The sequence below is a fragment of the Phasianus colchicus genome, chromosome 1 (genome assembly GCF_987193195.1).
Source record: "Phasianus colchicus chromosome 1, bPhaCol1.hap1.1, whole genome shotgun sequence".
Taxonomy (NCBI): Eukaryota; Metazoa; Chordata; class Aves; order Galliformes; family Phasianidae; genus Phasianus; species Phasianus colchicus.
This window is the reverse complement of record NC_143436.1, coordinates 124,795,151-124,823,113: the sequence shown is the minus strand read 5'-3', so window position 1 is coordinate 124,823,113 and position 27,963 is coordinate 124,795,151. Positions and strand designations below refer to the sequence as shown.

The 27,963-nt window shown below is 37.2% G+C and overlaps 1 protein-coding gene across 3 annotated transcripts; it reads left to right on the top strand.

Moving 5' to 3' along the window:
- The first annotated feature begins 1,231 nt into the window (after window positions 1-1,231).
- PRPS2 (phosphoribosyl pyrophosphate synthetase 2) lies at window positions 1,232-27,963 on the top strand. Of its 3 annotated transcripts, XM_090125654.1 has the most exons (8): window positions 1,232-1,440; window positions 11,232-11,415; window positions 14,183-14,203; window positions 17,763-17,861; window positions 18,975-19,099; window positions 21,705-21,878; window positions 24,861-25,020; window positions 25,964-26,165. In XM_090125654.1, exons 1-8 carry the CDS (start codon window positions 1,319-1,321, stop codon window positions 26,054-26,056), a joined length of 978 nt encoding a protein of 325 aa, XP_089981780.1. In that variant the 5' UTR covers window positions 1,232-1,318; the 3' UTR covers window positions 26,057-26,165. The 3 variants fall into 3 exon arrangements, with proteins under 3 accessions (XP_089981780.1, XP_031451954.1, XP_089981789.1); XM_031596094.2 differs by lacking the exon at window positions 14,183-14,203 and having other exon boundaries at window positions 25,964-26,166; XM_090125663.1 differs by lacking the exons at window positions 1,232-1,440; window positions 11,232-11,415; window positions 14,183-14,203; window positions 17,763-17,861; window positions 18,975-19,099 and adding an exon at window positions 19,382-19,495 and having other exon boundaries at window positions 25,964-27,963.

The following is a 27,963-nucleotide window of genomic DNA, read 5'->3' as shown; positions in this document are numbered from 1 at the left end:
TACATCAAACTATTTATTACTCAGATGTTGGTTAAAACATTCATTTTGGAACATATATTTACATTTGTTCTTTTGGAAGTGATTTTGTGTTTGTTTGTTTGTTTGTTTGTTTGTTTGTTTGTTTTGGTGAAGAAAGTTCCTTACTAGAAGAAAATGAAAAGATTAAAAAAAAAGGGGGGGGGGGGGGGGGGGAAGAAAATTTCTTTTCAGGAAATTTCTTTTCAAAAATTCCATTTTATTGAAAATCCACTGAACAGTTAAAAAATTACTTTGATAGGACCTTTTTACCAGCTCTAAAACTGACCATAGGGAAGAACTATGCACTGCTGGGGATTATATAATCATGAGTGATCCCACCAATGAAGTATTAAGAAGCACTATGTTCAGAACTCTGCTCTTTTTTTGCATAATTCGTGAAAAATGACGTGGTTTTTATGTCACTTACCTTGTGCAACACATTTATTGTTATACAGAAAAGCAAAATTTCTTCATCTGGAAGCTAACACCTTTTTGTCTTCGTTCAGTATTCTGACAGCAGTTTGTAGGTAGAGCCTATTTCTAAGCAGTAACTGAGAAAAATAAACACGTTAGTGGAAAATGAGTGGCATATTTATAACACTAACTTTGGGTTATTCAAGGACACCTCTAGTAGCAAATACTGCATAGGTCACTCCAAAAGTAATGCCTCCTATTTATTTCCATAGAGACAATAACTGACACAAAGAGCACAATAACATCGTTTGGTAGAGCAAGTTCTCATTTACAGAACACTATTTTTCAACGTTGTCACCACCATTAGCATTTTTGACAGCACTGAAGTAGGGACTGCATATCACGCTCATAAAAATGTGAACCAGTGGAGTTGACCCACAGCTTCACAGTGTTTCACCACCCACCCCTCGCTGCGCTCACATTCACTGGTTGGTCTCCATCAACATTTGGCAAACGTCGTTGAACGTCAGTGGGTGCTATTGTTTCCCACGTGGAGGAATGGAGGAACTCAGTTCCCACCCCTTTGCTTCATCCACATTTCCATGTCAGACATCACTGCGTCAGACTGCCCCTCTGCCGCCATCTGTCACACGGCAACAACACGTAACGGGATATTGGTGGGAAGGTTCAGCCTCTACTGCCGTACCACCAACATCTGCCTCTGCATCCGTCCCCGGCTCGCCCCGCCCCGCCCCTCCCGCTCCCGGCAGGACAGGGGCGGACCCGCGGCGCCGCTTATTTGACCCCGCGCCTTGGGGGAATCGTTCTCTTTCTGTCCCGGCTGCAGGAGTGCCCGCTCGCCGTCACCCCCCCTTCCCCCCACGCCATGCCGAACATCGTGCTGTTCAGCGGCAGTTCCCACCACGACCTGTCCCAGCGGGTGGCCGACCGCCTGGGGCTGGAGCTGGGCAAGGTGGTCACCAAGAAGTTCAGCAACCAAGAGACCAGGTGTGTGGCGCGGTGGCGGCCGCTGGGGGCGCGCGGAGCCGCCTCTCCCTGCCCACGGCCCCGGAGCGCCGTCTCTTGAGCTCCGCCGCCGGAGCGCGGTGAGGGTACGGTCGGGGTTGTGAGCAGTCTTGTGTTTGAGGGTCGTATCTAGCTCCCGTGTGACCTTTTCCTGAGTGCCGAAAGTGCACGGTGCAGTCGCTGTGTTGCTTTCGTGTTGCTGCTGAAGGCACAGACAGGTTAGCTTCCTGGCCAGCAACGTGCTCTTGCTGCTAAGAAGGCTAATGGTATCCAGGACTACGTTAGGCAAAGTATTGCTAGCAGGTCAAGAGAGGTGATCATTCCATCCTACTCAACATTGCTGAGTGCTGGCTCCAGTTCCGAGCTCCCCAGTACGAGAGAGATGGTTGTATTGGTAGGAGCCCAATGAAGGGCCATCAGTGTGCTGGAGGGCTGGAGTGCCTCGCCTGGGAGGAGAGCTGGGGCTGTTCAGCCTGGAGGAGAGAAGGCTCAGAGCGGTCTATCTTATCAAATTCTATAAACACCTGAAGCATTATTTGTAGGTGCACAGAGATGGCACCCGCTGCCCAGAGGGGCTGTGCAGTCTCTTCCTTAGAGATCTCTAAGAGCTGTTTGGCCATGGGCCTGGCACCCTGTTCTGAGTGTGCTGCTGGGGCAGATGAGCTCCAGAGTTCCCTTCCTCTAATGTTGGCTGATTCTGTATGAGCCTATGTTTTTACCTGCTTCTGAAACACCAGTTCCCGACTCTGGCTAGCCTTTATGATTACTGTATGTTTATTTTCATCTGTTCTTGCTCTGAATTTCCCAAACAAACGTGTTTACATTGCTTTCTGTGGAAGATTAATATATTGCACTCTGAAATTGCTATCACAAAGCTCTCTGTTCTGTTCAGTCTGTGTCTTTTTTCTTAATCAACGTGCTCTTGTACTACTTATACTTACTGGCAGTATTTTAAGCCCTCTTCTTCCACTATTTACACCACCTGATGTTTTCACCTTCTTACTCTCTTCATTCTTGATTGAATGAAGTTTTAAATTAAATCTCAGTTCTTTCCAACCCCATAATCACTTTATTGCTTTTGGATCTCTTTTCTGCATGATTAAACTTAACTTGTGTTGTGTATTTGATTGCATGATTTTCATGCTAACTTGTTTCATTTGTTTGTTTGTTTCCTCTCCAGAGACTCTTTAGTTCTGCAGCTTGCTAAGTTTTATGCGGAGATTCTTTGATTTATATTTTGTCCAAGGTAGAAACTTATCCCCAAAGTTTGCCTATCTAGTTTGATGCAAGTGAAATAAATGCTAGGCATCAGGATAGAATGAACTCGTCTGCCATTCTGCTTATTTTTCTTGGTGAGCAATACTGGTCTCTGCCATCAAGTAGGTAGGTAGTGGTGGCTGCAAGATGTCAGTAGTTTGGCTAATCTAGCAATGCCAGTTTATTTTTCATGGGCAAGTAGGGACATATTGTGGTATAGATAGGAGGATAGAATCTAATCTAGCAATTATTTCTGGTTGCTTCTGTTGCAGCTTTGCTAGGCAGACATGCATTTTTGTTGCTTTTTTTCCCTTCCTCAAGAACTTAATGTCTTAACACTTACATTCTTAAGTGTTTCTTTTCTTGTTCAGCTTCACACTCCTCAGATTCTGAAATGAAGTTCATGTTTCCCCTTCAGCAAGTACATTTCTACCAACTATATAAACTGTACTGTAAATTTTGAGTGGGTAATCTTTTTAATTTTCTTGAGCAACTTACTCAGGATATTTTAGTAACAACTATTCAGGATATTTGGCCTTTCAGTTTTGTAGACTGACTATGAGAATTCCTGTACAATATATTTAAAATTAAACTACAGCTAAAATGTTTAAGATATTTATGCTGCAGTGCTCCTTTTCTAGTTTATCATACTGTCTCCTTAGCAAGTTTTCTTAGTGTGTATATAAACAGAAGTCTTTCTTCCCATATAAAAACCAGTTCTTTAAAAAGTAGTACTTGGAAACTTATGTGTAAGTTAATTGGCACTGCAGAATACACTGCAATATTGCAGAATAATATAACCTAATATTTAAAGGACTTGGGAAACTGTAAACCTTCCAATGGCTGTCGGGGCAGAACCTTGTGCAAATAGGTAAGCTGTGGCCTGAGGGTTAACTGACTTTTGCATTACGTCAGATCTGCTAACAGGTTTCAGAGAAGATTCTCTTTTGTTGAAAATCTCATTTTTGCTGTTTGTTGCATTATATTAGAAGTAAATCTGAATCGTGTGTATCTTGATAAATGTGTGCAGTCGTAGGCTTTAATATGTGCCACGGGGTCCAAGCTGGAAGCCTTTTACTTGAGAACTTCATTTAGTCTGGCTTGCAGAATCGAGTGCTTGGAAAGTGACATTAAAGATTTTACATTATACTTTGGCTCAGAGATGCTCTATGTCCCTATCCTTGGCATATGCAAGTGATTTTGAAGAACTAAACCCTTAGGTTAGCCAAGGATAGGGCTGCTATTGACAAGTGTAACTAAATGAGCAGGTGCTTTATCAATGTCAGGAAAACTTAAAATTGTAAGTGCTCATTGTAATTTATACTGAGATTAGGGCATCTGTCAGTATCCCTGTTCTCATGTTCTTCAGTCATTCAATATTCCTACAGATTTGGAACTAAGAAATGTCATATCAGAGCTAGAAGAAGTGATGGAAGTCACAGGTAGCATTGACAGATGTCCATCATCCTTTTTTTTTTCTCCTTTTTCTATCTAAACAATATGGGAATACTTTTCTTCAGCTACCAGAGCAGCTAACCTTAACTAAAGCAGGAAGAAAGCTCTTAAATGATATCTGATTCTGGAAGATGATTCTTTTATTTATAGCTTGTACGTTAAGCACGTGTGCTGGCCACTGTGTCATCTTCAGAACATGGTTGGCACCACCCACTCACTCACCCAGTAAGATGCTAGGACTGCTGTGGGTGCTTAGTTTGTCATCTTCAAATCCCCACAAGCATCTGCCATCACTGCAATTTGGAAGGCTGGAGCAAGAGGGCAGGAATGAAATCCTTAAACAGGCACCATGTGAAACTGATGGATATATAATAGAAACACATAAACACACACGCTGTTTTCACAAAATTGTCTCTAAAGATACTTAGAAAGGTACCTGATTGTAATAGATACATAATTAAATGATGCTGTATGTCACTTCTTAAATACATTGTATGGAGAGATTGTGGAATCTCCATTTGAGATATTTAAAACCTATGGTTTCCTGTGCAATCTTATTGTAGGGAGCCTGCTTTAGCAAGAGATGGGACTAAATGATTCCTCCCTACCCAAGCAGTTCTGTGGTTGTGATTCTATATGTTTAGTTTTCTAAAGGCTATTTATTTTAACTCTCTATCTGAAGTACTTCTTATTCTCAAAATGGAGAAATTGGAGTCATAGATTACATCCTCTCACACACCTCTCTCTCAGGGGAGGAGTTGCCTTCCACCCATTCGTATGAATTTCTTAACTTTCAGACTGAAGTCCTTCTAGTCTCAGCAGGCTCAGGAAGAAGGGAGCTGGAGTGAATTTGGATGCTGCCTGTCTGCAGAATTTTTTGGCTGCTGGAGCTGGGTTATTTTCAAATCATCTGCTTAAAGTGCGTGTGGTTCAGCTTTTACAGAGGAGCATGTATTGGCTACAGAGATGCATTGCATACTGTATGAAAACAGCTCTGCTGTTGGTGTGAGGGTCATTTGTAAATGAATACATTTTAGTCCAAGTTACCTGTTTTAATCATTTGAGGAGAAAATAGCTGATGCTTTCTCAGTTAATTTTTACAAGAATGAGTAACCCTCTTTTTCAAAATGGGATCATGACATCAGTTTGTTATGTAATATAAATCAAGAACAAACCTGGAAACTTTATCAGTGCTACTTATCATACTTACCATGGATGCACAATTCAAATGGCTGATATTTTCTTTTCTTGAGCACAGTCCATAGCATTTTCTTCCCATTTCCCCCTTGGTGTACTTCAACTCTTTTCTTGCAGTTACTGTATATATCTGGGATGCAACTTTAGTATTTTTCCCTCTCTATTGTTTCTCTGGGCTCTGTTGCAGATCTCTAGTCGTGGTGCAAGCGATCTCAGTTGGTAGGATTTGGGGTATTGTGGGATGTGCATCTCTTTTCATACAGCCCAAGTACTTAGCAGATGATTCACACCTGGAGCTGTACCACTCTGCTTGGGGTAGCTGAGTTGGCTGGGTCTCTCATTTCTGGTTCTCACCATAGTGAGCATAGTGAGACTGGAGGAATATTTTTTTTACTTATGTGGCTGGTTAGGGTAAGAATTACTTTCAGATTGCATGTTTTGCTTACACAGGAACTCAAGATACAGTTAATATGCTAGTGTACTGTATTGCTAATAGCTCAGACTTATAAAAAGACCTAAAACTCCTTGAAAGCTGATTTGAGACTTCTGCATTATTGACTTTCTATATTGTGTGCTTCTTATGGGGGCCAAACACATGAAATTAGGGGGAAAAAGAAAGAAAATTGCTTGGTTTTTTTTCCCACCATGAGGACAGGGGCAGTTGGAAATGAAAATCTAGTTGGAGATTGGCCTTGGAACTGTTTGTCACAGCGAGAGAGCCAAGAGCTGAAGAGAGAATACAGGTGCCAGGAGGTGTGGAATACTTACAAACCTACAATAAAAATGCCATGGTTCTTGTTTGCTTGCTGCTTTGATGTTCTGTTATTTAAAAAATTGTGCACAGTGCAGGGGATGGGAGTGAGCAGGAAAATTGCTGAAGAAACTGGGATTCCCCATCCCCCGCCCCAAATGGAATTTAAAAGCATCTGCAGCTTAAATGACCTGATTTTTTATTTTTTTTTTCCCAAGGGAAATTCCAACATCAAGCAAATTGGGAATTTTCCTAGAATATCAGCTCATGTACTGTGAGGGAGCAAAATCTCACCACAGCCTGTCTCCAAACCAGCCAGACTGATGTAACCCCTGTGCAGCTCCACAGTCCTGTAGTTCCTTTCAGCACACTTTCAGCTGTGCTCTACAGCACACAGCTGTGCTCAGCTGATCAAGCAGCTCTGCAGCTCTTCAGGAGCTGATGATTGGTGGAGGCGGATCTCATGAATCTGACACTTTTATTGTTTGATACTGGTACAAAATGATATGTTCATTATATAACATCATGGCAGTTAAAATATTTACTCAATAAATTGGAGGTCTTGCATTAAAGACTTTGCTCTGCAAATTTGTTCACAAAGGTAAAGTTCAAGCACACCCCTCTGCTTAGCGCTTCCTATTGGATGCTTTTTGATGACTTGCAGATTCAGTACATGGATTTTTTCAGATTGCTTTTGAGGTATTGATTCCTCTTGCACACTGTGTGAGGACTCTAGACCCTAAATTTTGGTGGTATCTGTTAGTTTCAAAAATGTCTGAAGCACAAAGCTCTTACTGGCAACCTAAGTTTCTTGACAAAACTTAATTATTACAAGTATTGCTAGAAAACTCATCTGCTTTTATATTTTCTTTCTAGGAACTGCATGATTTTGATTTTCGGACTGAATCCTAGCCATTGTCTTGTATTATTTACCCATTTAGTGTGGCTTCACCTTCTTACTATCCCTGCAGTGTCTTTCTGAGTTATGATATACAAATTTAAAATTACCAGTGCTATTAATTCAGTTGAGAGTGTACTGTAGCTCAGCCTGCTGTTATCCCAGATTTGAATTTTGCTTTATGAATGTTTCAGTCATTTAAATGTTTTGTATATAAGTCATTCTCTAAGCTTATCCTTAACGTATGGTTAAAAGTCAGCCTAAGTTCCTGCTTATTAAATTGAGCTCTGGAATCAGTCTTCGTGAGATGAAAATGAGTATCAACACTCAGACTTGATTTTCATTGCGTCTTCTCTTGCACTCATCTTTCCTGGCTAGCAGCATGTGGTTGTGGATTCCATGCAACTGGGTTGAGTAAACTTAGTTAACTTTGTGGGCTATTAATCTGTGTAGTTTTTACTTTAAAACACTATTAGGTGATTTCAGGGCTTTTAATGTACAAGTTCTGTTTACTCTTCTTGAATGAAAAGTTTATGTAAACTGTTGCCAAATAGCTGAATTTGATTCAGTTGCATAAAACAAACAGAGCTTGTAATCTTAAGGCAATAGCTTGTACTTGTGTCCTTCCTCTGTGCCCTGACCATGGGAAATTGTTTAAACAACAGCCCCAAGTGTATTGACAGTTAATTAGGTCATGATACAGATAGCTGAAATGAAATCTAGTAGCAATGCTAACATAATAACAAGCATGAGGATGTCTGCTGCTAGCTTATGGTCTTTAATGGAAATTTAAGATACCTCATACAATATTTGATGCTGTAGTTGATAGTGTCTTATTGTCTGCCTGTTCAGACCTGAGTGTTTAAAAATAAATAATAACAAATTTTAAATAGTAGAGATAAGCAGCAGTTGGCTGAGCCTAGGCAATAGCTCTCATACCTGACTTTAAGAAGGTAGGCAGTGAGAGATGCTAATCTGTTTTCTAGTTGATTGGGAGGAGATTTGTGCAATAATTACATTGTTGTTCTCTGGCAGCTGTAATTAGATCGCTCCTCAGTGCTACGTACAAGTATTAATTTAAACTTGATTTATTTAATCTGCACGTACCTTCTGTGTCCATGAGGAAATATATATTTTCATATATATATATAAATATAGATAAGTTTACCTTTCTGTGTGCTGAATTTGTATGTCATTTTGCCCTGAAAAACATAAGCAAAAAATGCAGAAATGCGCCAAGAGATGAAGTAGCAACACTTTTATTTTCTAAGTTGTTTACAAGATGAAAAAGTTATCCCAAACCCAAGGGCATTGAAAAGACAGTGGTTAATGACAGTGTAAGAAGCATCACTTCGGGGCCATTATATCAACCAGATCTATATTTATCTCAAAATATATTCCCTTCCCTTTTGAAACTTGTTATTTCTTAGTGGGGTGCTTAGGAATGACTGTTTTAAAGGATTTTCAGTATGTTATAAATTCGGTGTTCTTTGTGTATATAACGAACATTAAAATCATATATTTTTGCTTTTCAACAAAGCTTCTTCCTATTACATAGTGCATCTAGGAAATTACTGGCTACATCTTTTTCTGCACATACTAAAATTGTGTACTGCCGTTCTTTGTCACTCCAGTGACATTCTTCCATATAACTGGCAGTATTTTCTTTGTTGCTTTCTCCTTACTTCTCCTTTGCAGTGGTTCCTAGGTTAACATCAAGAACAGAAGTATAACTTCACAGTCTTGAGTTGAAACATCTGTCATAGAACTTTTGCTGTATGCTGGTGGTCTTCAAACCTGTTCCAAAGGTTTGATATGTGACAGCACTTGCTTTAAGCAGTTTTGTGCAAGTGCCAAGTGATGATAATTTTTTTTTAAGCCTTGTCATAATAGCTGTAATCATCAATGGTGAGTAAAGCTGCATATGCAAGCTAATGGGTTGATGCTTTACTCATAGCTAAACTTCTGAGATGAGGAGGAATGACAGGTTTCTTAATTTTGTTTAATCTGGGAATTGGACCACGGTACTCCAACATATCAGTTTTGCACAGAGCTTCTAATTAAGGTCAACAGCTTCTAGTCATGGGACTAGATGCTCTAGCTTCTGTCTGAACTTAAATTGTGTTGAATAAAAATCAAGCTAGAAAAATATTTAGAATTTCAGGAATATTTAAACGCTTTTCTTCTAATAGAGCTATGACTCAGAAAAAACAGTGTGTAACAGTTGTGTAACCACAAATTTAATCTCTCCACCTTGATGGGAGCCTCAAAAGATTGGAGAGGCTACCACTGAGCTATCTGAAGATGGCACTGTTACTGACTATCTCTGTCCTCCCTCCTTATCTTTACTTGACGTTTTGTTTTCATTTGGCCATAAGAAATTGTGTTGGTAACATACTTAAGCAAAAAGTTATTAAATTAATGAGATGGAGAGGTTCTTTTTATAAATTGTTTTGGGAATACAAGGACTGAGGACAAGGAGCCACTCATTCTCTCTTTAGTGATCTTGGTGGCCTTCTTGATGGTACCATAGGTGAAGTGAAAATGAAAACACAGTGACTTGAACAAAAACTGAAAGCAGAAGAGTGCAGTGAGGCAGAGACTGAACAATGGGATGAGAGTCAAGGAAGTTGAAGAATAATATGTAACTGGATAGATAAACAGATTAAATTAGGAGAGAGCCACTACTGATACAAGGAGTCACAGGCCACAACTGGATGGATATGGCTAATAGGGTAGGCTCAAGTATGAGTATGGATAGTGGAGCAGGCTCAAGTAGCCAGGAGGAAGATGGACCAGAAATTAGGTTTAGAGTTAAGGTTGCAAAATAAAGCACTTAGGTCATATGGCTATGAAGAAAGGGTGCTTGTATATTACCTTCTGCATTTGGTTTATGACGTCTTTAATTGCATGATCACATGTATTTTCCACAAGACTCAATCTTTCAGTGCTCAGCATGAAGCTGCACATTGCTCAATGAGGAGGAAACAAAATAATAGCTGCTACTTAAATCAGCACAGTCTGTTTGCTGCAGTTTAATTTTATTCTATTTTGCACACATTCAAATGGACAAGCATTCTCTCTCTGACAGGTACTTTGTGGCAGCTTTCAGAATGTGGCTAGTCATACTGCACTCAACTATCATAATGGTAATAAATCATATGTTTGCATCTCATTAAGATGTTCTTAAGCAGTAAATTCCTTTGAGTTCTGCAGCTATAAAAAGCTAATAATCTTGTACAGCACCCTAGAAGCTGAGAAAGTAAGTCTGTTTGGACTCTGCTTGACTAGAACAAGCATCACTGTGAAGAATGTGTCAGAGAAACCATTTTACCCATATCTGGACCATTTAGATGGTTTCCAGCTAGAGCTTTTTGCTTGTCTCTGTCTTGGATCAGTAGTTAACCTTTCAAATAAGGGCCCAAGATATTTAGCTTTCAGTGATTTAGACTAATTTCTGGTAGCATGGGTTGGATAGATCTGATTGCCTCATTTTGGAATTCTGTCTATGTTTCTGGGTGTTTTGCCTGGAATCAGGGGAAAATGCAGATTAGTCTACTACTTTTGTGAGTAATTTTTGGAGTAACAGGTATAAAAATTGAGTATGGTTCAACAGTAGATTTCTCTTGATTTGATCTAGAATGGAAAAAAATCATATTCAACTGCTCTGCTCGAATTTTCTTAATCTATAGAAGAGTAAAGTAACTCCTTGATGCCAACATGAGTACATGAGCTTATGTAGAGCAAACAGAGCAACTGGTGAAATGTGCTAAGATTTGAGTTGCATTCAGCTGTTGGTGAACAGGTTTTTGCTTTAACTTCTTGCTAAGATTTTTTTTTCCTGTTTTAAATACCATGCTTAGATCTTGTGGTGTGCCTTTTAACTTCTAATTTTTGAAACTGTTGGTTTTTTTTTTTTTCAAGGAGAATTTGATAGTTTTGTCTTCTAAAATGCAGTGATTTCTTGAATTTACTCTTGTCTTTATAATAGAAAATAAAGCTCTATTTTTAGGCTGAAGTAAATTTTAGTCTGGCTTTTATTTCAATAGACTTTGTATCAAGGGCAAACTTGTCTAAACCTATGTTTTAAAAAACCAAAATCTTACTCTAAATGGACATAAACCTATGTTTGTTAAAATAAAACTGTTTGTCTGCTCTTTAATAATGCTCTTCTTGTAATTCTAGTGATTAAACAGCCATCTTCTACTCTTTCAGTGTAGAGATTGGTGAAAGTGTGAGAGGAGAAGATGTGTATATTATCCAGAGTGGCTGTGGAGAGATAAATGACAACTTAATGGAATTGCTCATCATGATCAATGCTTGCAAGATTGCATCATCCTCCAGAGTCACTGCAGTAATTCCGTGTTTTCCATATGCCAGGCAAGATAAGAAAGACAAGGTAGGTGAGAAGTGTGATTTCTGAAGTGTCCTCTCAGCTTCTTCCTTCAAAACTTTGAGATTAAACATACTTTCATAAACATTTTAGAGTTTTATAAGATGTTCTTCCTTTTGCTCTTCCTTTAATGTTCTATTGTGGCAAGAGATTATATAATTTCCAAGTGAATTAAGTGATGCAATACATAACTTTTTTCTTGTATGTTTTCTTAACTGATGAGGCCTTCACTTTGAAAAAGTAGATTGATCCTATGTGTGGGATATTGCAGAGTATTCTACTAGCAAACCTCACTTTGTGGGACTGCTTTTTCTGCTTTTTTCTAGTTTTCCTTTTTCTTTCCTCTCTCCATATGAAGAGAGTACACATAATTAGTACAGTTGCATAGAATTAAATCCTAAATTTGCAGTGCTGTGAGCATTTTGCAGGTAGTTTTTACCCAAATGGAAGGAACTGATTTGTTCTACAATATGTGAGAATAATGAATGAAAACAATTATTTATGCTGTAAGGTAGATCTAAAAAGAAAAAAGAATTATCTGTATGTAACAATTTGGAAAAATTAATTTTAACTGATGAAGGCCAAAAATTGAGTGGAAAACCTGAAACACTTCTCTGATTTTTCTCAGCCAGGTTGGATGAGTCCCTGGGCAGCCTCACCTTCTATTAGATATAGAGGTTGGCAACCCTGCCTGTGACAGGGGGGGTTGGAGCTTGGTGATCCTTGAGGTCTCTTCCAACCCAAGCCATTCTGTGATTCCCTGAATTTGGTCTGCTTAACTGATGAATAATATACCAGTTAAGCCAAATTAATAAGACACTAACAAGTTTGATTTTAAAAAAAAGAAAAATAAAATTCACAAAGCATAAGAAACACTTAAACTTTTGTTTCCAGTATATATACAAAAAACCTGATGTTACGTGAATGTTACTTTCATCAAAACTCACTTGAAAAGAACTAACAAGTGTAAATCAAATTGCAATACTTGTCTTTTGAGAAAGTTTTCCTCGCTCATACTTTGTATAAATGGACTGCCCCTTCCTTTTTGCTTTATACACTGGGCAAAATCTGAAAGCTCTGTTTCTTTCATTCAACTATTTATAATGTAACAAGACTGACAATGCAGAAGATAAAAATACTTGCAGGTTTTACGGAAGGCAGAATTCTCAGCCTCTAATGGAAAAGGTAAATGGAACAAAATTACTTTCTAGTATGTTTACACCTTAAGTGTAGGCTTTCTTATACAGTACTGATATTGTGCTTCCAAAAACTGAATTCAGGGGTTAGGTAGAACCTCCCTGTTATTCATGTAGATCTTTTGGAACTTCATTTTGTGTTCCTCTATTGATTAAAATTCTCCCTTGACTAGGAGTGCAGAGAGATGAATGTATTTTTTTTTTTTTCTTCAAAAGAGCTTGAAAGGAAAACAAACTCTCTGAAAGGGAAGGAAGGTATTTTGGTATGGTTTTGTTTCCAAATTAGTACTCAAAGGTTCTCCTGGACCATCATAAAAGCTTTTAGTGAGGGAAAGGATAAGCATGTCCCAACTTCTATGTGCATCTAAGCAATAGCTTGTTAGGGATACCCAAAATCCACATGACCAGGCTTTCAAGAGATAGTTAAACCATTTGCTGTGGTGGTTCAGTATCTTTCTTAAGAACATACTGTTTTGAAATAGCATTGGAAGATGAGTAGTGTGGGAAAGTAAGGCACCAATAGAGATTTTGAGTATTATTTCAGACTGTTCTCTAGTCATCATTGTGTTCTCCTGCAGTTCTAGGCAAACTTTTTCTTTTTTTCCTCTTTTTGACCTCTGTTTTGCAATTGAGAAAACATTTGTAATCTTTGGAAATTAACCTTGGTAGTTAACCTGCATGTTGCACAGTAAGCTATAACATAGATGTCGACATTAGGCAGCTTATTGACCATGAGATCTTTCCCATTGCTGGTGGATTGCATCACGTCACTTGGTCTTTGGCCTGTGTTGAGCTCTGTGTGTGCTGCTTGAAGCATCAGTGAAGTGCTCACTGTTTTCTTACAATGGTTATAAGTAAATTTTCTTCTCTCTGGCCCATGTACTGCTGTTACTTGTTTGAATGTGAAGTGAAGCCCTATCATTGAGTCTGGATGCTGGCTTCTGATTTAAGTTGCTGACTTCCATTTAGTTCTTTATGAATTGAATGAGTCCTTGCTGTTTGAAATACCATCTTATTCTTCATGGAGTTAAGATGATTCAAAACATTGCAAGTCTTGATTTATTTATTTAACTAAAGGGCCTTGTAGTAAAGTATCGTATTCTGAGCAAGGCCTGTGTAATTCACCATGAGAATATTAGTATTAAGCCTTGGACTAACTATATATGAGGTAGTTTGGCTGTCAACAGCAGTTCCAGTGGTCTGTGCCAGTTTTCATGCTTATGCAGCTGAAGAAACAGAGGTTTAAAAAAGGAGGAAAGAAAGAAAGGGAAAAGGATATTAAAAACAAAAAAACAAACAAAAAAACTTGTCCAGAGTCCTAGAGAAGTTGATGAATTGATTTAGACGTGATCTAGTGCTGTCATAATCTAGAATACTTCTGATACACAAGCTAGCTACTTTAGCTCAGGTGCTTTGACCATGCATTTAGACATCCTCTAATTATGCTAACCTTCAAAGCCATGGGAAAGACACATCTATGTAGGATGCTTCAGAGATGCCTATGAGATGTTAGAAGTATAGCAACAGGTGAGTTTGGTGTTCTGCAGCTCATGTAACTTTGTTTTTTTGATTTGTAGAAGGGAGCCGTGGAACGTTGGGTAGGTATCTTTTTTTTTTTAATTTTTTAAATCTAACTCTATATATTTCCATTAACATGGCCTTAAAGGGTGAAACTTACTGGGTTACATTATATATAACTGGAAACATTTTCAGTTTCACTTCTTGATTTCAGTTGTGTTTCACCTGGGCCATGATATTAATTCTATGGAATTTGCTAATAGAGAAGTCCTAGCTTCTACTTAAAATTTACTTGGATGTTTAATGATGTCAACTTCTAAAGCTTCAAAGCTTACCTCATATCCAAAATATAAATTTAGGTAATAAATTAGTTAATGTTCAGTATCCGTACATTTCACAACTGGCTTTCTTGGAAGTGAAAGTTCCAGTTATAAATCTTGGGATTTTCTTGGACTGTTGTTTTTATTTTTTTTGTTTGTTTGGTTTGCATGTGATGTATTTTGAGTAAGGCAATGTAATAAGATGCTTAAAGGCAACGGAACATTAATCTTGACAGACTCCTTTTACTTTCCTTTGTGTAGATATTCTTGTGAGGGTATTTTTATTAGCTTTGTGGATTCTTCCTCTGCCCCTGGTAATTTTAAAAATTGCAAATAACTTTGTAACACATCATAAAGGAAGAAATCATTTATATAACTGTCTCTATAAGTGAGTGGGAAATTTGCTTAGGAGCTAAAAACAGTGCTTTTTTTTTTTTTTACAATTTAGTTTCTGTACAAAATTTAATGTCATTTCATGCTTATAATTCTGAAACTAATCTCAAACTGTATCAAAAATGAGATAATGAATATAGTGAATCTTCTTGTGTTCTTACTTCTCATCTGAAGCAAACATCACAAATTCTCCGAGATACAAAGGAAATCTTCAGTTCTCATCTATCTTTGTTTCTGAATAATGAAGCCAGGTTATCTGAGGTTCTCATGAATATACTTCTTTTGATTTGAAAATAAACTTCAGTTTGATCATTTTATAATAATTGCGTACCCAGAAAAAAGTTTTTTTAAAACTTAAATTCTTCTGAACATGTCATCAAATGTGTTGGTTTTGTATATTTCTTAATGCACAATTTTGTGTAGAGGAAACTGTCAGATGGCCACACGCTTCATTTGTCTTAACCTCCTGTTAGCCCACCCACCCTTGGAAAACAGGTTTTGATGTCTGGCTATCTTTCCCTCCGAGACCCTGTGTCCAACATGTAGGCAATCTGTGATGTGCATAACTACTAAATGAAGTTACCTAGTGGTAAAACTTCCAAGTTCTTCCTTCTGGAATTCAGCCTGCAAGGCCAGTAGCTGAAAGAAGTATCTGTTGGTAATGTATTCATTCGTACTTGGTGCAGGAAAGGTGGTTGTTACGGCTTTTATTTGTGCTGATGATAGTTGTGGTATTGACACATGAGACAAGCTAAGTGGTAATCTCATTCAACAGAATTGGACAAAAGAAATTCACTGTTCCACATGGAGGTAGAAATGGCAAACTGTTTATGGGAATTTGCCTTGATCAGCTAGGCTGAAGCAGTTACTGGTTTCTACCAGAAGGAGTGGTCCTCTTTAGCTATCTTCCCTTCTGTTTTAGCTTCCTTGTCTGGCTGCTATGGGTTCAGACAAGTAGCAACGTCAAACACAAGGGAAGAAGGAAGGGATGGGATAAGCAGGGGAGCAGACTTCTGGTTTCAGCATTGTCTGTTAATCTACCTCAGCTGTAGCATCAAACCATGCTTTCACAAGGAGTAAGAGAATGCGTGGTGGTGGAGTAGGTACTAAATCTTTGTTCTTTTGGATGTTGCCAGGGATTTGAGTATCACAAATCCTAGCTTTGAAATGTCAATTTGAGCTGCTAAGGTGAACTGGGATGATTAGGAACCTGAATGGCATGAACTAGAACATTTCTATTAGTTGATAGAAATATTCAGAGAGTTTTGACCAGCGTGCATGTAACAGAATCCTTATAGAATTGATCTTAAATGAGGAGCAGCATAGTCCTCACTTAATAGAAAATCATGTTTGCTGCAGCTATAGTGGTTGCGAACTGCTATGGAAACCATATGCATATGAACTGCAGAGATCAAGGGAAGCTCAGCTGCCATTCACATCTTTGGTGTTTCTTAGACAAACCAAATGGGGACAATATTTTTGTGCAAAGCAAAATCAAAAGTAGTGTCATTTTCTAAGTGAGAATTTTCTTGATGATAAACTTCAAACTATAAAAAATGAATGCAGTATATTGTTCTCTTTTCTGGAAATACGTTGTCATTCCATACCTTAAAACATGGAAGTGCTGAGTTTGTATCTAAATCGCCAACAGTTCTGAGGAAAGTACTGTCTCCTTGGTTTGACATGGACAAAACAGCATCCATTTTTAATTAGCAATAGTTCAGATTATTTTTGGTGATGCCTTTGAGCATCAGTGGAAGAAGAGCAGAGATACCTTATAATTATGTGTGGAGGACCTGAGAGGTTAAATGATGCTATTTGATAAAGAACTGTAGCGGGAGGAAATACCTTGCCATCAAAACCCAAAGTCTAATAGTGAGATGGCACCTCTGAATTACGATCCTGTTTTAATGCTAATGATGTTAGTGCTAGCTGTCATATTTAAAGACTGGTAAAAAGAAAAAATGGAGGTTTCGTTTAATGCTTCCATTACAGCCCATTGTCTGTAATAGGCAACATAGCTAAAAAATCTGAAAGAACTTTAAAGTTGACAAAGATTGCAAAAAAAAAAAAAAAAAAAAAAAAAAAAAAAAAAAAAGAAAAAAAAGAAAAAAGGTATCTTCCAGTCATGATTTCCTTTTCTTTTCACATTACTGTTTGTTCTGCATCATTGTCAGCTTAAAAAAAGCTCTTGAGTTTAATTTTGCGAATTATATTTTTACTCTTCCTTTGCTCTTCTCACTTCCCTGTTTCTTTTTTTTTTGTAGTTTTATCTTCCACGCCTTCCCTTGCCTTTTTTGGTTGTTCTAGATTACTAATCACATCCAATAATTAAGCCTGCATTCACAAAAAAAGAATAAATAAATAGGTGGGGGCTTGTTCCTCTGCCTTCGTGGATCTCTTTAGGCTTTACTTTGTGATGAAGAAATGCTTGATACTAATGTTGTTTTAAAGCGCTTTTTTCCTCAAAAATTGGGTTTCCTCTCCCTTTGCTCTCCCTATTTGGTTAAAAAAAATTATTCATTTTTTAAACAGGATAGGTGCCTGAGAGTTGGTTATGTACATATGGGTAGCGGCTTAGAGAAATTGAGGTTCTGTTTTTGTGCTATGGAAAAGCTAACTAAAAGTTTGAAATAAAGGAGCTGGTAAATCATATCTCCAATTCTGTTTGTTGTTAAAAATTAATGGGAGGCATTATTAGGCAGATTTTTCAAACTAGTTTAAAGCTCCTAAATGTTTTGCTGAGTTCAAAAATCCTAGTGGCACGAGTAGCTATTGACAGGCTAGTTTGGCTGAAGTTATGAAGCTCTTCATACCTAGATTCCAGCTATTCTAAAGAACAAGAGATAAAAGTAGCTAATTATCTGACACCATGTATTCTGCCTAAATGCTTTTATAATGTAAATATTTGTGCTTTATTTCTCAGAGTCGTGCTCCAATCTCTGCAAAACTTGTTGCCAACATGCTGTCAGTTGCAGGGGCTGACCACATCATCACCATGGACCTGCATGCTTCTCAGATCCAGGTAACTAACTATAAGTTCTTCTTAACTGTGAGTAGGTGCTCAAATGAATAAAGATGGAAGACAAATACTACTTCTGTCTATTTTTTTTCCTCGTTGTTTTGAAAGGTTGTATTCAGAAGCACAATCCTCAGGGTTCAGAGAAAGTTTTGATCATCTCAGAACCAGTTTCTAAATTAATCTGCTTTTTGAAGGAGACCAGCTTTTTTCTTATGGGGTGATTTTGTAGGCATTTTGAATAGTTATTAGAAGTTGGAGCCTTTAGTGGAATTTTTCAAGGCTAGTATATGGTCTTCTAGAACATATAATGTACTGTTATGGGAGAAGCTCTCAATCTCACACTGGTTTTTATCACAGTGCACAATACAGAGTTTGGTTGGTACAGCCAGGGGAATATTATTCACTTAAAAGAAGTGGAGATGGAGACTGGAAACTCATTTGCTAGCTCTACTGCTGAACCACAAAATCACAAAACTGCTGCTCAGACACAGAGCAGACATTGTTTGTCATTCTATCATGTAAAACTTCTCAATTTAACTTTTGCTTTTTGTTTCTTTTTTCCTTCAAGGAAATACCACCTTTTCCCCTTTTGGCATTCTGTTTACTCACAGCTTCAGTTATGCTAGGTGTTTGTCATGTAGATAAAAAGCAGTTTTATTTGTGGTTCAGCATAGATTTGTTGTTAAAAACTGCACAAAAAGAAACATTCCTTTCCTGCTGACCATTGCTAACTTAAATTCTCCATATTTAAATACTACTGTTTGTGTCAAGTAGTTGCAGTTTATGGGAATTAAATATTCCTCACTGGATTTTTTGAGAGCTTTTCATATGCATGAGTTTATGCAGGTGCCTAAAGGGAATCTTTTCTAATTTAATATCGTTTGATAACAATTATTCTTCATTTTCTGCTCTTGAGTGAGATTTTGAGAGACTTCACTATTTGTTGAACTTCCACTGAATTTAGTAGAAATGAGAGGGGAGAACTAGGCCACTGTGAAATACTAATTAAAACCTTGCTATACCTGAAATGCAAAGGCTTGATTCTTTTCCTGTGCCTTCATTTGAAGTAAGGTGTAAATGTGTATTCATGAAACTCTTTTTTTCTTTTTCAACTAGGGTTTCTTTGACATTCCAGTAGATAACTTGTATGCAGAACCTGCAGTGCTGCAGTGGATTAAAGAAAACATTTTGGAGTGGAAAAACTGTATCATAGTCTCACCTGATGCAGGTGGTGCAAAAAGGTACTATACAAGACTAAAAGCATTAGCATTCCATACGGTCAGTGATTAATGAACTTGTTAGTCATCTTTTCAATTATGACTTGCAAGATATAGAGTACGTGTCTGATGAATCTAATTGCATTGTAAAAACAGAATGACTACTTTTCCAATGTTTTTCAAGCTTGAAAATGTTCAGGAGTTTTCTGTACTCTAAAGAAATTTTTTCTTTCTCTCTTTCTCTCTCCCTGGATATGACCTTGTTAGCTGAATCCCTATGCAGGAGGGAAGATACTTTTCCTGCTGCTTGCTTGCTTTAGTCCAGTTGCTGCACCTATTCCTGCTTTATTCTGGAAATGCCTAAGTTTCCCTTCTCTTTTAAAGCATTTGGCTATCTCCACTGTACCTGCTGGCATCTAGGTAAGCTCTTGCTTGGATCAAGTTTCTTTTTTTCTTTAAGTTATTGCAAGCCTATCTTCAAGTTGCACGTTGTGTATATTGGAAAAAGAGGATGAAATTTTGGTTTGACTAAAGTTGAAAATAGAAAAGCTAATTAATTGGAGTATTTCTTCATTTGCAGTATGTGTTACTCATTTAGGAAAACTGTTTTGTTGTTTTCTAGTCTTTTCAGTAAAAACTAATGCAGAAACTCAGGAGCACACTATCTGAGAGGTGATAACCATGATTTACTCTCAAGTTACTGGTCACAAGGCTGCTAGAAACAGAATGGAAATGAAGAGAAATAAAATAAGAATCCTGTAATCCCAAAATGATTTAGATGTTTGGAGTGTAACTTAGGGGAAATAATGAAACACTGCCACACTGTGATTCTAATTGAAGTCTTTTTGTCTGCTGGAGTGTGTTCATGGTGTTCATATTCAGATAATTGGAAGTATGATTAGAACTACAGAGCTGTTCCTATTTAGATTCTTCAAGTTAAAGATGTGAAGAATGTGAACTATAGAAAGCAGTCTTTGTCAAAGAACTCCAGTCAATTACATTTCTTTCTATTACTATGTGAATATTATTTTTTTCAAATGAAAATACACACAATTTATTACAAAATAATCCACTAGTTAAAAATCAAGTCAGAAAACACTTTTTCTCATAGCAAATATTTTTATCAAATATTATTTCTATCATTTATTTTTATTTGTATTTTATCAAGTTGATGATAATTTATTTTTGCTACCTTACTGCAAGGCAACCAAGCAGCTGCTGCTGAAGCAGGGAAAGAATTTGCTCTCTGTAAATTCAAAGCTTCTCCCTCACATCATTTGGTATGATGACAAGAAGATGGTTGGGCATTTCCATTTGAAACATGTGGACCTTCAAAATAATTCTTCAGTTACTGGAAACTGAAGACAATTCTTTTTTTTTCCACACTAATAACTTTTAACTCGGAAGTATTAAAGAAATATGTGCACTCATTTAAAATATCTTTTTTTCTTACCATTTGCTTGTTTTTGTAGCTTACTAAATTTTGTGGCTGAAATAAGGCATATGAATTCTATTGATACCTCAATGCCTCTGAATTAGTGAGATGTACTGTGAAGTTTCTTTATTATTCACACGCACAAATGTCCATGTGAGTTTATAACAAAAAAAACTCCTTCATTTTTAAGTGGCAAAAACTGTTTTCTGTTTAAATGTGCACGTTACTAACCTTGTTAACAGCAATATCAAAATATTCTTCAAAAGACAGGCTGCAAGGCTGTGCTAGTGTTATTTATTCCTGTGTTTATTGCTATCTTGCTAGCCCTGGTATGTTGAAAGTTTTGAATAGATCAGTCAGAAGTATATAACAAAGTTTGCTATAGGAAGTCTGGCCATCAGAGGTTTCCCTGAAGAATTTTAACAGATTTTTGTCAATCCAATGTTTTGCTAGGAGAACTGCTGGTGAAGTAAGCTACTTGATTTGCAAATCATAGAATAGCCTGGGTTGAAAAGGACCACAATGATCATCTGGTTTCAACCCCTCTGCTGTGTGCAGGGTCGCCAGCCACCAGACGAGGCTGCCCAGAGCCACATCCAGCCTGGCCTTGAATGCCTCCAGGGATGGGGCATCCACAACCTCCTTGGGCAGTGTGTCACCACCCTCTGAGTGAAAAACTTTCTCTTAATATCTAACCTAAATCTCCTCTGTCTTAGTTTAAAACCATTCCCTGTTGTCCTATCACTAAACTGATTGCTTGTCATGTACTGCTGAAAGAATTATTAATCACAATCAACTGATTTATTTGCTGTTTACTTGTGTTTTTTTCCCATGAGGTTTTGTTTCACGTTCCAGCAAGGGTATTATGAGTTAGGATGCTGAAGTGCTTATAATTACAGCTATCTTAGACTATGTATTGCAGCAACTTAATGAAAGCTTGTGAACAGCTGAAATGTTTTCAAAGCCAAACTTTAGAATTTAGAAAATATTCATCTGGACTACAGCTTAAATCACTGATTGAGTTTGTTAACAGTGAATTAAGGGCATTTCTCATATGTCTCACTACTTGCAAAAATCTGTGCAGTTACTTAAAAGCAAGAAAACTTGCAAACTGTTTCAAGGCAAGTAACTGAGTATCGTTCTGTTCTTTTAAAATAGTATTCTGAATGTATTGTATTTCTCCCTGTCATCTAGGGTTACTTCAATTGCTGATAGATTGAATGTGGAATTTGCTCTCATTCACAAGGAAAGAAAGAAGGCAAATGAAGTGGACAGAATGGTCTTGGTGGGCGATGTGAAAGACAGAGTAGCCATTCTTGTCGATGATATGGCTGATACATGTGGCACAATATGTCATGCAGCAGACAAGTAAGTATTATTATGAAGTTGTTCAGAGTCTCATGCTGTAACCTGCAGATAGCAGATGAACACAGCTGCTACAAACTTATAACTCAATCTGACCTCTGTGCAGTGAAGTCACTCTGATTCTTGATTCGTTGTCTTGTAATCAAACCATGTTCTTCTTTATAACATGGAAATGAGAAGACTTACAGAAATATAATGTGTGCTTGCAGCCTGGAAGGCCAGCTGTGTTCTGTGCTGCCTTTAAAAAAAAAAAAAAAAAAAAGGGGGGGGTGGCCAGCAGGGAGAAAGAGGTGATCATGAGGCCCAATCTGGACCCAATGGGCCCCTAGTACAGGGAGGATGTGGAGTTCTTGGAGCGGGTCTGGAAGAGGGCCACTAAGATGATCAGAGGGCTGGAGCACCTCTCCTATGAGGAAAGGTGGAGGGAACTGGAATTATTTAGCTTGGAGAAGAGAAGGCTGCAGGAAGACCTCATTGTGGCCTTTCAGTACTTGAAGGGAGCGTATAAACTGGCATTCAAGGCCAGGCTGGATATGGCTCTGGGCAGCCTGGTCTAGTGGTTGGTGACCCTGCCCATGGCAGGGGGGGTTGAAACTCAATGATCATTGTAGCCCTTCTATTATTCTATATCTGGATTTGGATAGAGGGCAGAATAAAGAAAAAGTTGTGGAAGGGACTTTAGCCATCTAGTGCTTTTTTCCGTTTTGAAGCAAAAATGACAGTTAGAAAATGATTCTTTTCTTCACTAGATTTATTAAAAAAAAAAAAAACTATTTTCTCCTGATGTTCAGTGTAGATTTAACATTAAATTTTTAACATACATCTTCAGTTTAAAGCACAGTTATCCTTTTCATCCTAGGAGTTGAGAATAGGTTTTCTCACTTTTTGTTTAGAAGGTAGTTGAAGATTGTTTTCATTCCCCCTCCCCCACTTCCCCTTCAGACTAAATAACCTCTCTTTCTTCAATCTTTCTGAGACTTCTAGGCCTTTTCTCTTTACTAATGCCCTCATGGTTCTTCTCAGGTTGTCTAATTCTTGATGTAAAGTATGTGAAAGATTCACTATCTGAACTGAGGTCCTATTAATGCTCATTAGGAAGTATTACTTATGACTTTCAGACTGGCCTTACAGTGGTATATTTAAGAGTATTAGTAAGTTGTATGTTTTTTCTACGGAAGCTGGAATTACTGACTGTGCTGAACTTTGTTAATGTTTGTAGCCTTAAACATCTCCTGTAACTCTCACCCCCCCTTAAAAAGAAGTCCCCCCAAAAATAAAAAAAAGAACTGCTAATGCTAATCCTTACTGTTGTGGCTTCATGAAAACTCAAAAATGCATAACAGCTATTCTAGCTTCAAAGACATCTTGAGAAGCTGGAGAAATAGAAGTAACTTTAAGAACAGATGTTAGCAATTAAGAAGTGAGCAATATTAGACTGCTGTGCTCCAGCTTTTCCACCTATATCCCTGCATGTGCTGTCAACTTAAGTTTTGGAGGTCGAGGGCTGCATTCTGAATTTGGCCCAAAAGCCTGAGTTTTAAAATCTTTGCTTCAAAGACCTTGTCTTGATATAGTTGATATCAAAGGCCACTTTTGTATGACTGTATGTAGTTGCATTTTGAAAGTGGGAAGGAACAAAGCATGGGATTATTTTAAATGCCTACTGCTGAACATTTACTGCAGCATTGCTTCTCTTGCATGTAATCCTTTATAGAGCTAATATTTCAATTGAGATATTTGGAATTTTTCTTCCTGCCTGATATATTTGTAGATGCTGTGAATGTACAGAATAGACTTGCACCCAGAATAGGGCCATGTGATACTTCCTGCCTGAGTTATTTCAGTTCTGCTGAAGTAATAGAGTGAAGAAGGAAAAAAGAAAGGTCCTTTTTGAGTGATACTGTCTTATATCATGTTCCTGTCAGGAAGTAGTGATTTTCCTTAATGCCAAATCTAAATGGGGTGTACATTATGATTAATCAAACTTGTTTGTCAAAGTACCTTAGACCTTTCTTTATCTTAGCAACATAGATGAATATCTAGCAGGTGAACTAAGGAATTTGTTTCTAGATATAGCAGGTGAACTTGCTGAAGTGTTCATATTGCCCTCCTAGTACACACTTGCTCTATTGTAGTGACCCTCCTTGTAGATTGCAGCTACCAAATGTAGTGCAAGGAATGATCAGAATCCTTTGATTCTGATGAGTCATTCAAAATAAGATATTTGTGTTCTTTCTTTTTCCAGTCTTTTTGTGCTCATGCTACAATTTGATAACATATCTACTGTTGATGGCTTCCATCTGTCTTAACTGCATTTGTAGTCTTTCATAGCTGTGAATGTCTGGAGGCAGAGAGGCCAATCAAAGCCAAATTAAGTGATTGTGACTCATTCACAAGTTTTTCTAGCTCTTCAATCTGTGCAGGTTTTCTCTTGTGCTGTATCATTTCGCAGTGTGCTTGGATCAGCAGCATGTCTTCCCACAAGCTTTGCAAGAAGCTAGGCTTTTAATCATTAAATATTTTTCTTCCTCAGTAACTTTGTCCAAGAAGAATAGTTTGAATTACAAATTAAAGCAAAGATGCACAATAATGGAGGCACGTAGTCGTGAATACCACTATCCATACTTAAGTTCTTTCTGATAGGAAAAGTTATGCTGTGAACTAGTTCTATGATTTGTTCATGTGGTCATAAGTACAGCATATTCATTTAGTATTACTGCTACTGATAAGATGTTTGTTAATTAAATAAGATTTTTAGCAGTTACTTTTGGTAAGACTTAGTAGTCATGTAAACTGAAAAAGTTCAAGTTGTCAGAATTATTTTGTAGATATTTTTATCTTCCTGTAGCTTTCAGAGGATTTTATGTGTAAAATTGCTTAGTGTGGGCAATTTGTGAAATTTTAGCCTCATGAAGGTCTGACCTGTCTTTGTGTATAGCCATATATTTAAACACGCATTACAGTTTACTGCTTTGTATTCTGCAGGTTAGTATCTGCTGGAGCCACCAAAGTTTATGCTATTCTTACTCATGGCATCTTCTCTGGTCCTGCTATTTCTCGGATTAATAATGCAGCATTTGAGGCTGTTGTGGTAACTAATACAATCCCCCAGGAAGAGAAAATGAAACATTGCCCCAAAATTCAGGTACTCTGTTTTTGTCACTTGCTTAAACTCTGGATTTACCTTTCGTTATTCTCTGGTGCTAGGATTTGTGCCTTTTGCTGAAAAAAATATTCTCAAATACACTGTGCAGCTTTGTTGTTTGCAGTACATTCTGCTAAATCATGCTAAAGAAAGGCTGATTGAGGTAGCATAATAAATTATTAAAAATGTATGATACTGCAGCAGATAGAGTGTGCCTGGCTGAAAGAGTAGCAAATGTAGAATTTGCTGATTTCTTTTTTAAATGTATATTAATCATATGAAGTCTGAATGTAGAAACTCTAGTTTGTCATGATAGAAACCTTAGGCTACTTCATTTTGTTTGAAAATACAGTATAGAAAATGTCCAAGAAAAACTTAACATATGCTTGCTTTCAAAAACCAAACTGAAAGTAAAAAGTTAGCTTACCTCAATAACTTTTACATGAGGTTATTCTGGAAAGTTGTGTCCTGTTTCTTAGTGCAGAGTGGAGGAAAGCCTAAAATAGTGCTTTTTAAATGTTACTCTGAATTAAGGAAAAAGTACTTGTTTTTTTTACTTATTGGTACAAGACAAGCATTTAAAAGATGTATCTCCATTAAACTGTACTTGTGTGGACACTGCCATCTGATGGCTGGAACAGTTTCTGTTTCTTTTGGCAATGTGCCCTGTGCAACATTGAAGTCTTCAGCAGTATGCCTGTGTAGAAGGAAATCAGTGTTTTTATCTTGTTTGAGTTTCTAATTTTTATTATTATTGTATTGTTATTTTCATGTAGGTTAATTACCTAATGCTTTAATGTAATTTTCCTACCTAGAAGATCTAAGAGAATAGAATAGTAAATTGAATTTTTGTATACAGTTTCTCTATAAACTGTGTAATTTATTGTTCCTGTTATCCTGTAAGAAATTGTCATCCTTATTTTTATGTATTTCTTTCTTTCAGTTTATTGACATTTCCATGATCCTGGCTGAAGCCATTCGAAGAACACATAATGGTGAATCTGTATCTTACCTGTTCAGTCATGTCCCCTTGTAACTGCAGGAGGTTACATCACAGCTTTTTGAAGGTCCTGTCAACTAGCACTGTTGTTTTTAGCAATGCATCTCAAACACAAGAAATCGATATACTTGTAAAATTCCAGAGCTTGTATGTTTAATTATTATATTTGTCTTGTAATTAACTTTTTTTTTGTGTAAATGGACAATAAATCTGTCTTGCAGAAACTTTCTGTGGATTCCCCAGGGAGTTTGGGAAATTTCTGTGTTGTGCAAGTTCTTTTATGTACTCCTCACTTTCTACTGAGCTGCTGCTTCAGATCTTTTTTATATACAGAGCTACTGAATGTCTGTTCACAGAACTGAATGGAATTTATGCATAAGTTTGTCTGCATTAAGCTAAGTGGTGCAGGGTTGGAAATCTTGCATCTATTAATCTTTCAGGCAAGCAGATGACGACTTTTGTTTAACAACCATGGTAGGCTGCTATTTTGTAAGCCATAAGAGGTTCAAACTTCCTCTTAATTTTAAGGAACTGTTGACACATCATAGTATTAACTGTTTCATACGCCTCGTGTTCCTTTTCCACATGATATATAGGGCTGCTGTTTTCTTTTATAAAGCTCTGTGTTTCATTGAATTAAATCATTTTGTTGATGTCTACTTTGTGCAGTTACTGTTGTTGTCGGATTTATGCTTAGGTATCCTGGGATGATTCATTTCTTGCATTTCAGTAATAAGGACCAATCTTTAATCCTGAGCAGTTTGCTTTGATTTTTTATTTTTTTTTTCCTGTAGTTTTTAACATTCCATGAGTCCATACAAGTCATTTCATGGCTGTTTTCCAGTCAGTAATGTAATGCTTCATTATGCACAGTCCAAACAGTAAACTTAAATACACTTACATTCATGAACATTGGTTTCTACCCACATTTACTTGATTAAAAAGAATCTGAAATACTGGTCTTAAACTGCATGGTCAATAGAGCTTCAGTTTGCTATCATGAAGTACTGCAGTACTTAACTCTGCAATCAGTGCATTATGGTAGATGAGGCAGTCTTTTATCCTTTAGCATTAGAGAATTAAAGTTGTTATGAAAACAGTTTTGTCTCTCTTTTAAGTTGTTACAACCTGTGGTTAAGTAGTGGTAATGCAGACAGTAATGGATTATGGGGAGAAAATGTATCTGACATCGTACTTCTGGGTCTACAAATTTTCTAGCATTTCAACCTAGCATTTGCAGTCTTCCTGCTAGGTTGTAAGAGTTGGTGTGTGCTGAGGTACCATCTGTGCACCTAGGTAATGGGAGAAGCTGATTTTCTATCTGGAGTTGCAATTGTTAAATGGAAGAGCATAAGATAGGATGAAATAAGGCTACCTTACTTATTTTAGTGTATATTTATAGTGATGTGGTGTTGTACTATGAAGTGGATTTTTTTCCTGTAAGACAGTCTTAAGACAGATGGTATTTTCCCCAGAAACTTTCTTAGGGGAAGAAAAAATAATTAAAAGGACAATAAAGACTTTCCTCTGTGTTTCTCTATTCTGTGAATCAAACATACTACTTCTAGTAATGAATACAGAAATGTGTGTAGAAGATACTGTGATGGGAATTCAGTTCTCATGAGCTCTTTTTTTTTTTTTTTAAATACTTCATAATACAATGAAAATTAGATTATTCTGTCTAGTAAAACAATTCTTAAATGTAAGGTTATTTTTCCTACCATCTTGAAAGTATTACCTTGCAGTTAAATTTTTCAGTTGAAGTCTATGGCTGCATAATTATACTAAAATGTAGACCTTAAGCATAGTGATAAGGTCTGCAATATACTTAATATGTGATGTCAGTTGCACTTCTTAAAAATCACATCTTTGTTTATGCTGAATTGTCTGCCCTTACTGTGCACGAATATTGTAAGCAATAACATTAAAATTACTTAAATTAC

Excerpts from the sequence above, each read along its gene's own strand:
- PRPS2 (XM_090125654.1), top strand. The coding sequence starts at position 1,319 with ATGCCGAACATCGTGCTGTTCAGCGGCAGTTCCCACCACGACCTGTCC. Across the intron at positions 1,441-11,231 it reads TTCAGCAACCAAGAGACCAG|TGTAGAGATTGGTGAAAGTG; the intron begins GTGTGTGGCGCG and ends CTACTCTTTCAG. Across the intron at positions 21,879-24,860 it reads ATATGTCATGCAGCAGACAA|GTTAGTATCTGCTGGAGCCA; the intron begins GTAAGTATTATT and ends TGTATTCTGCAG.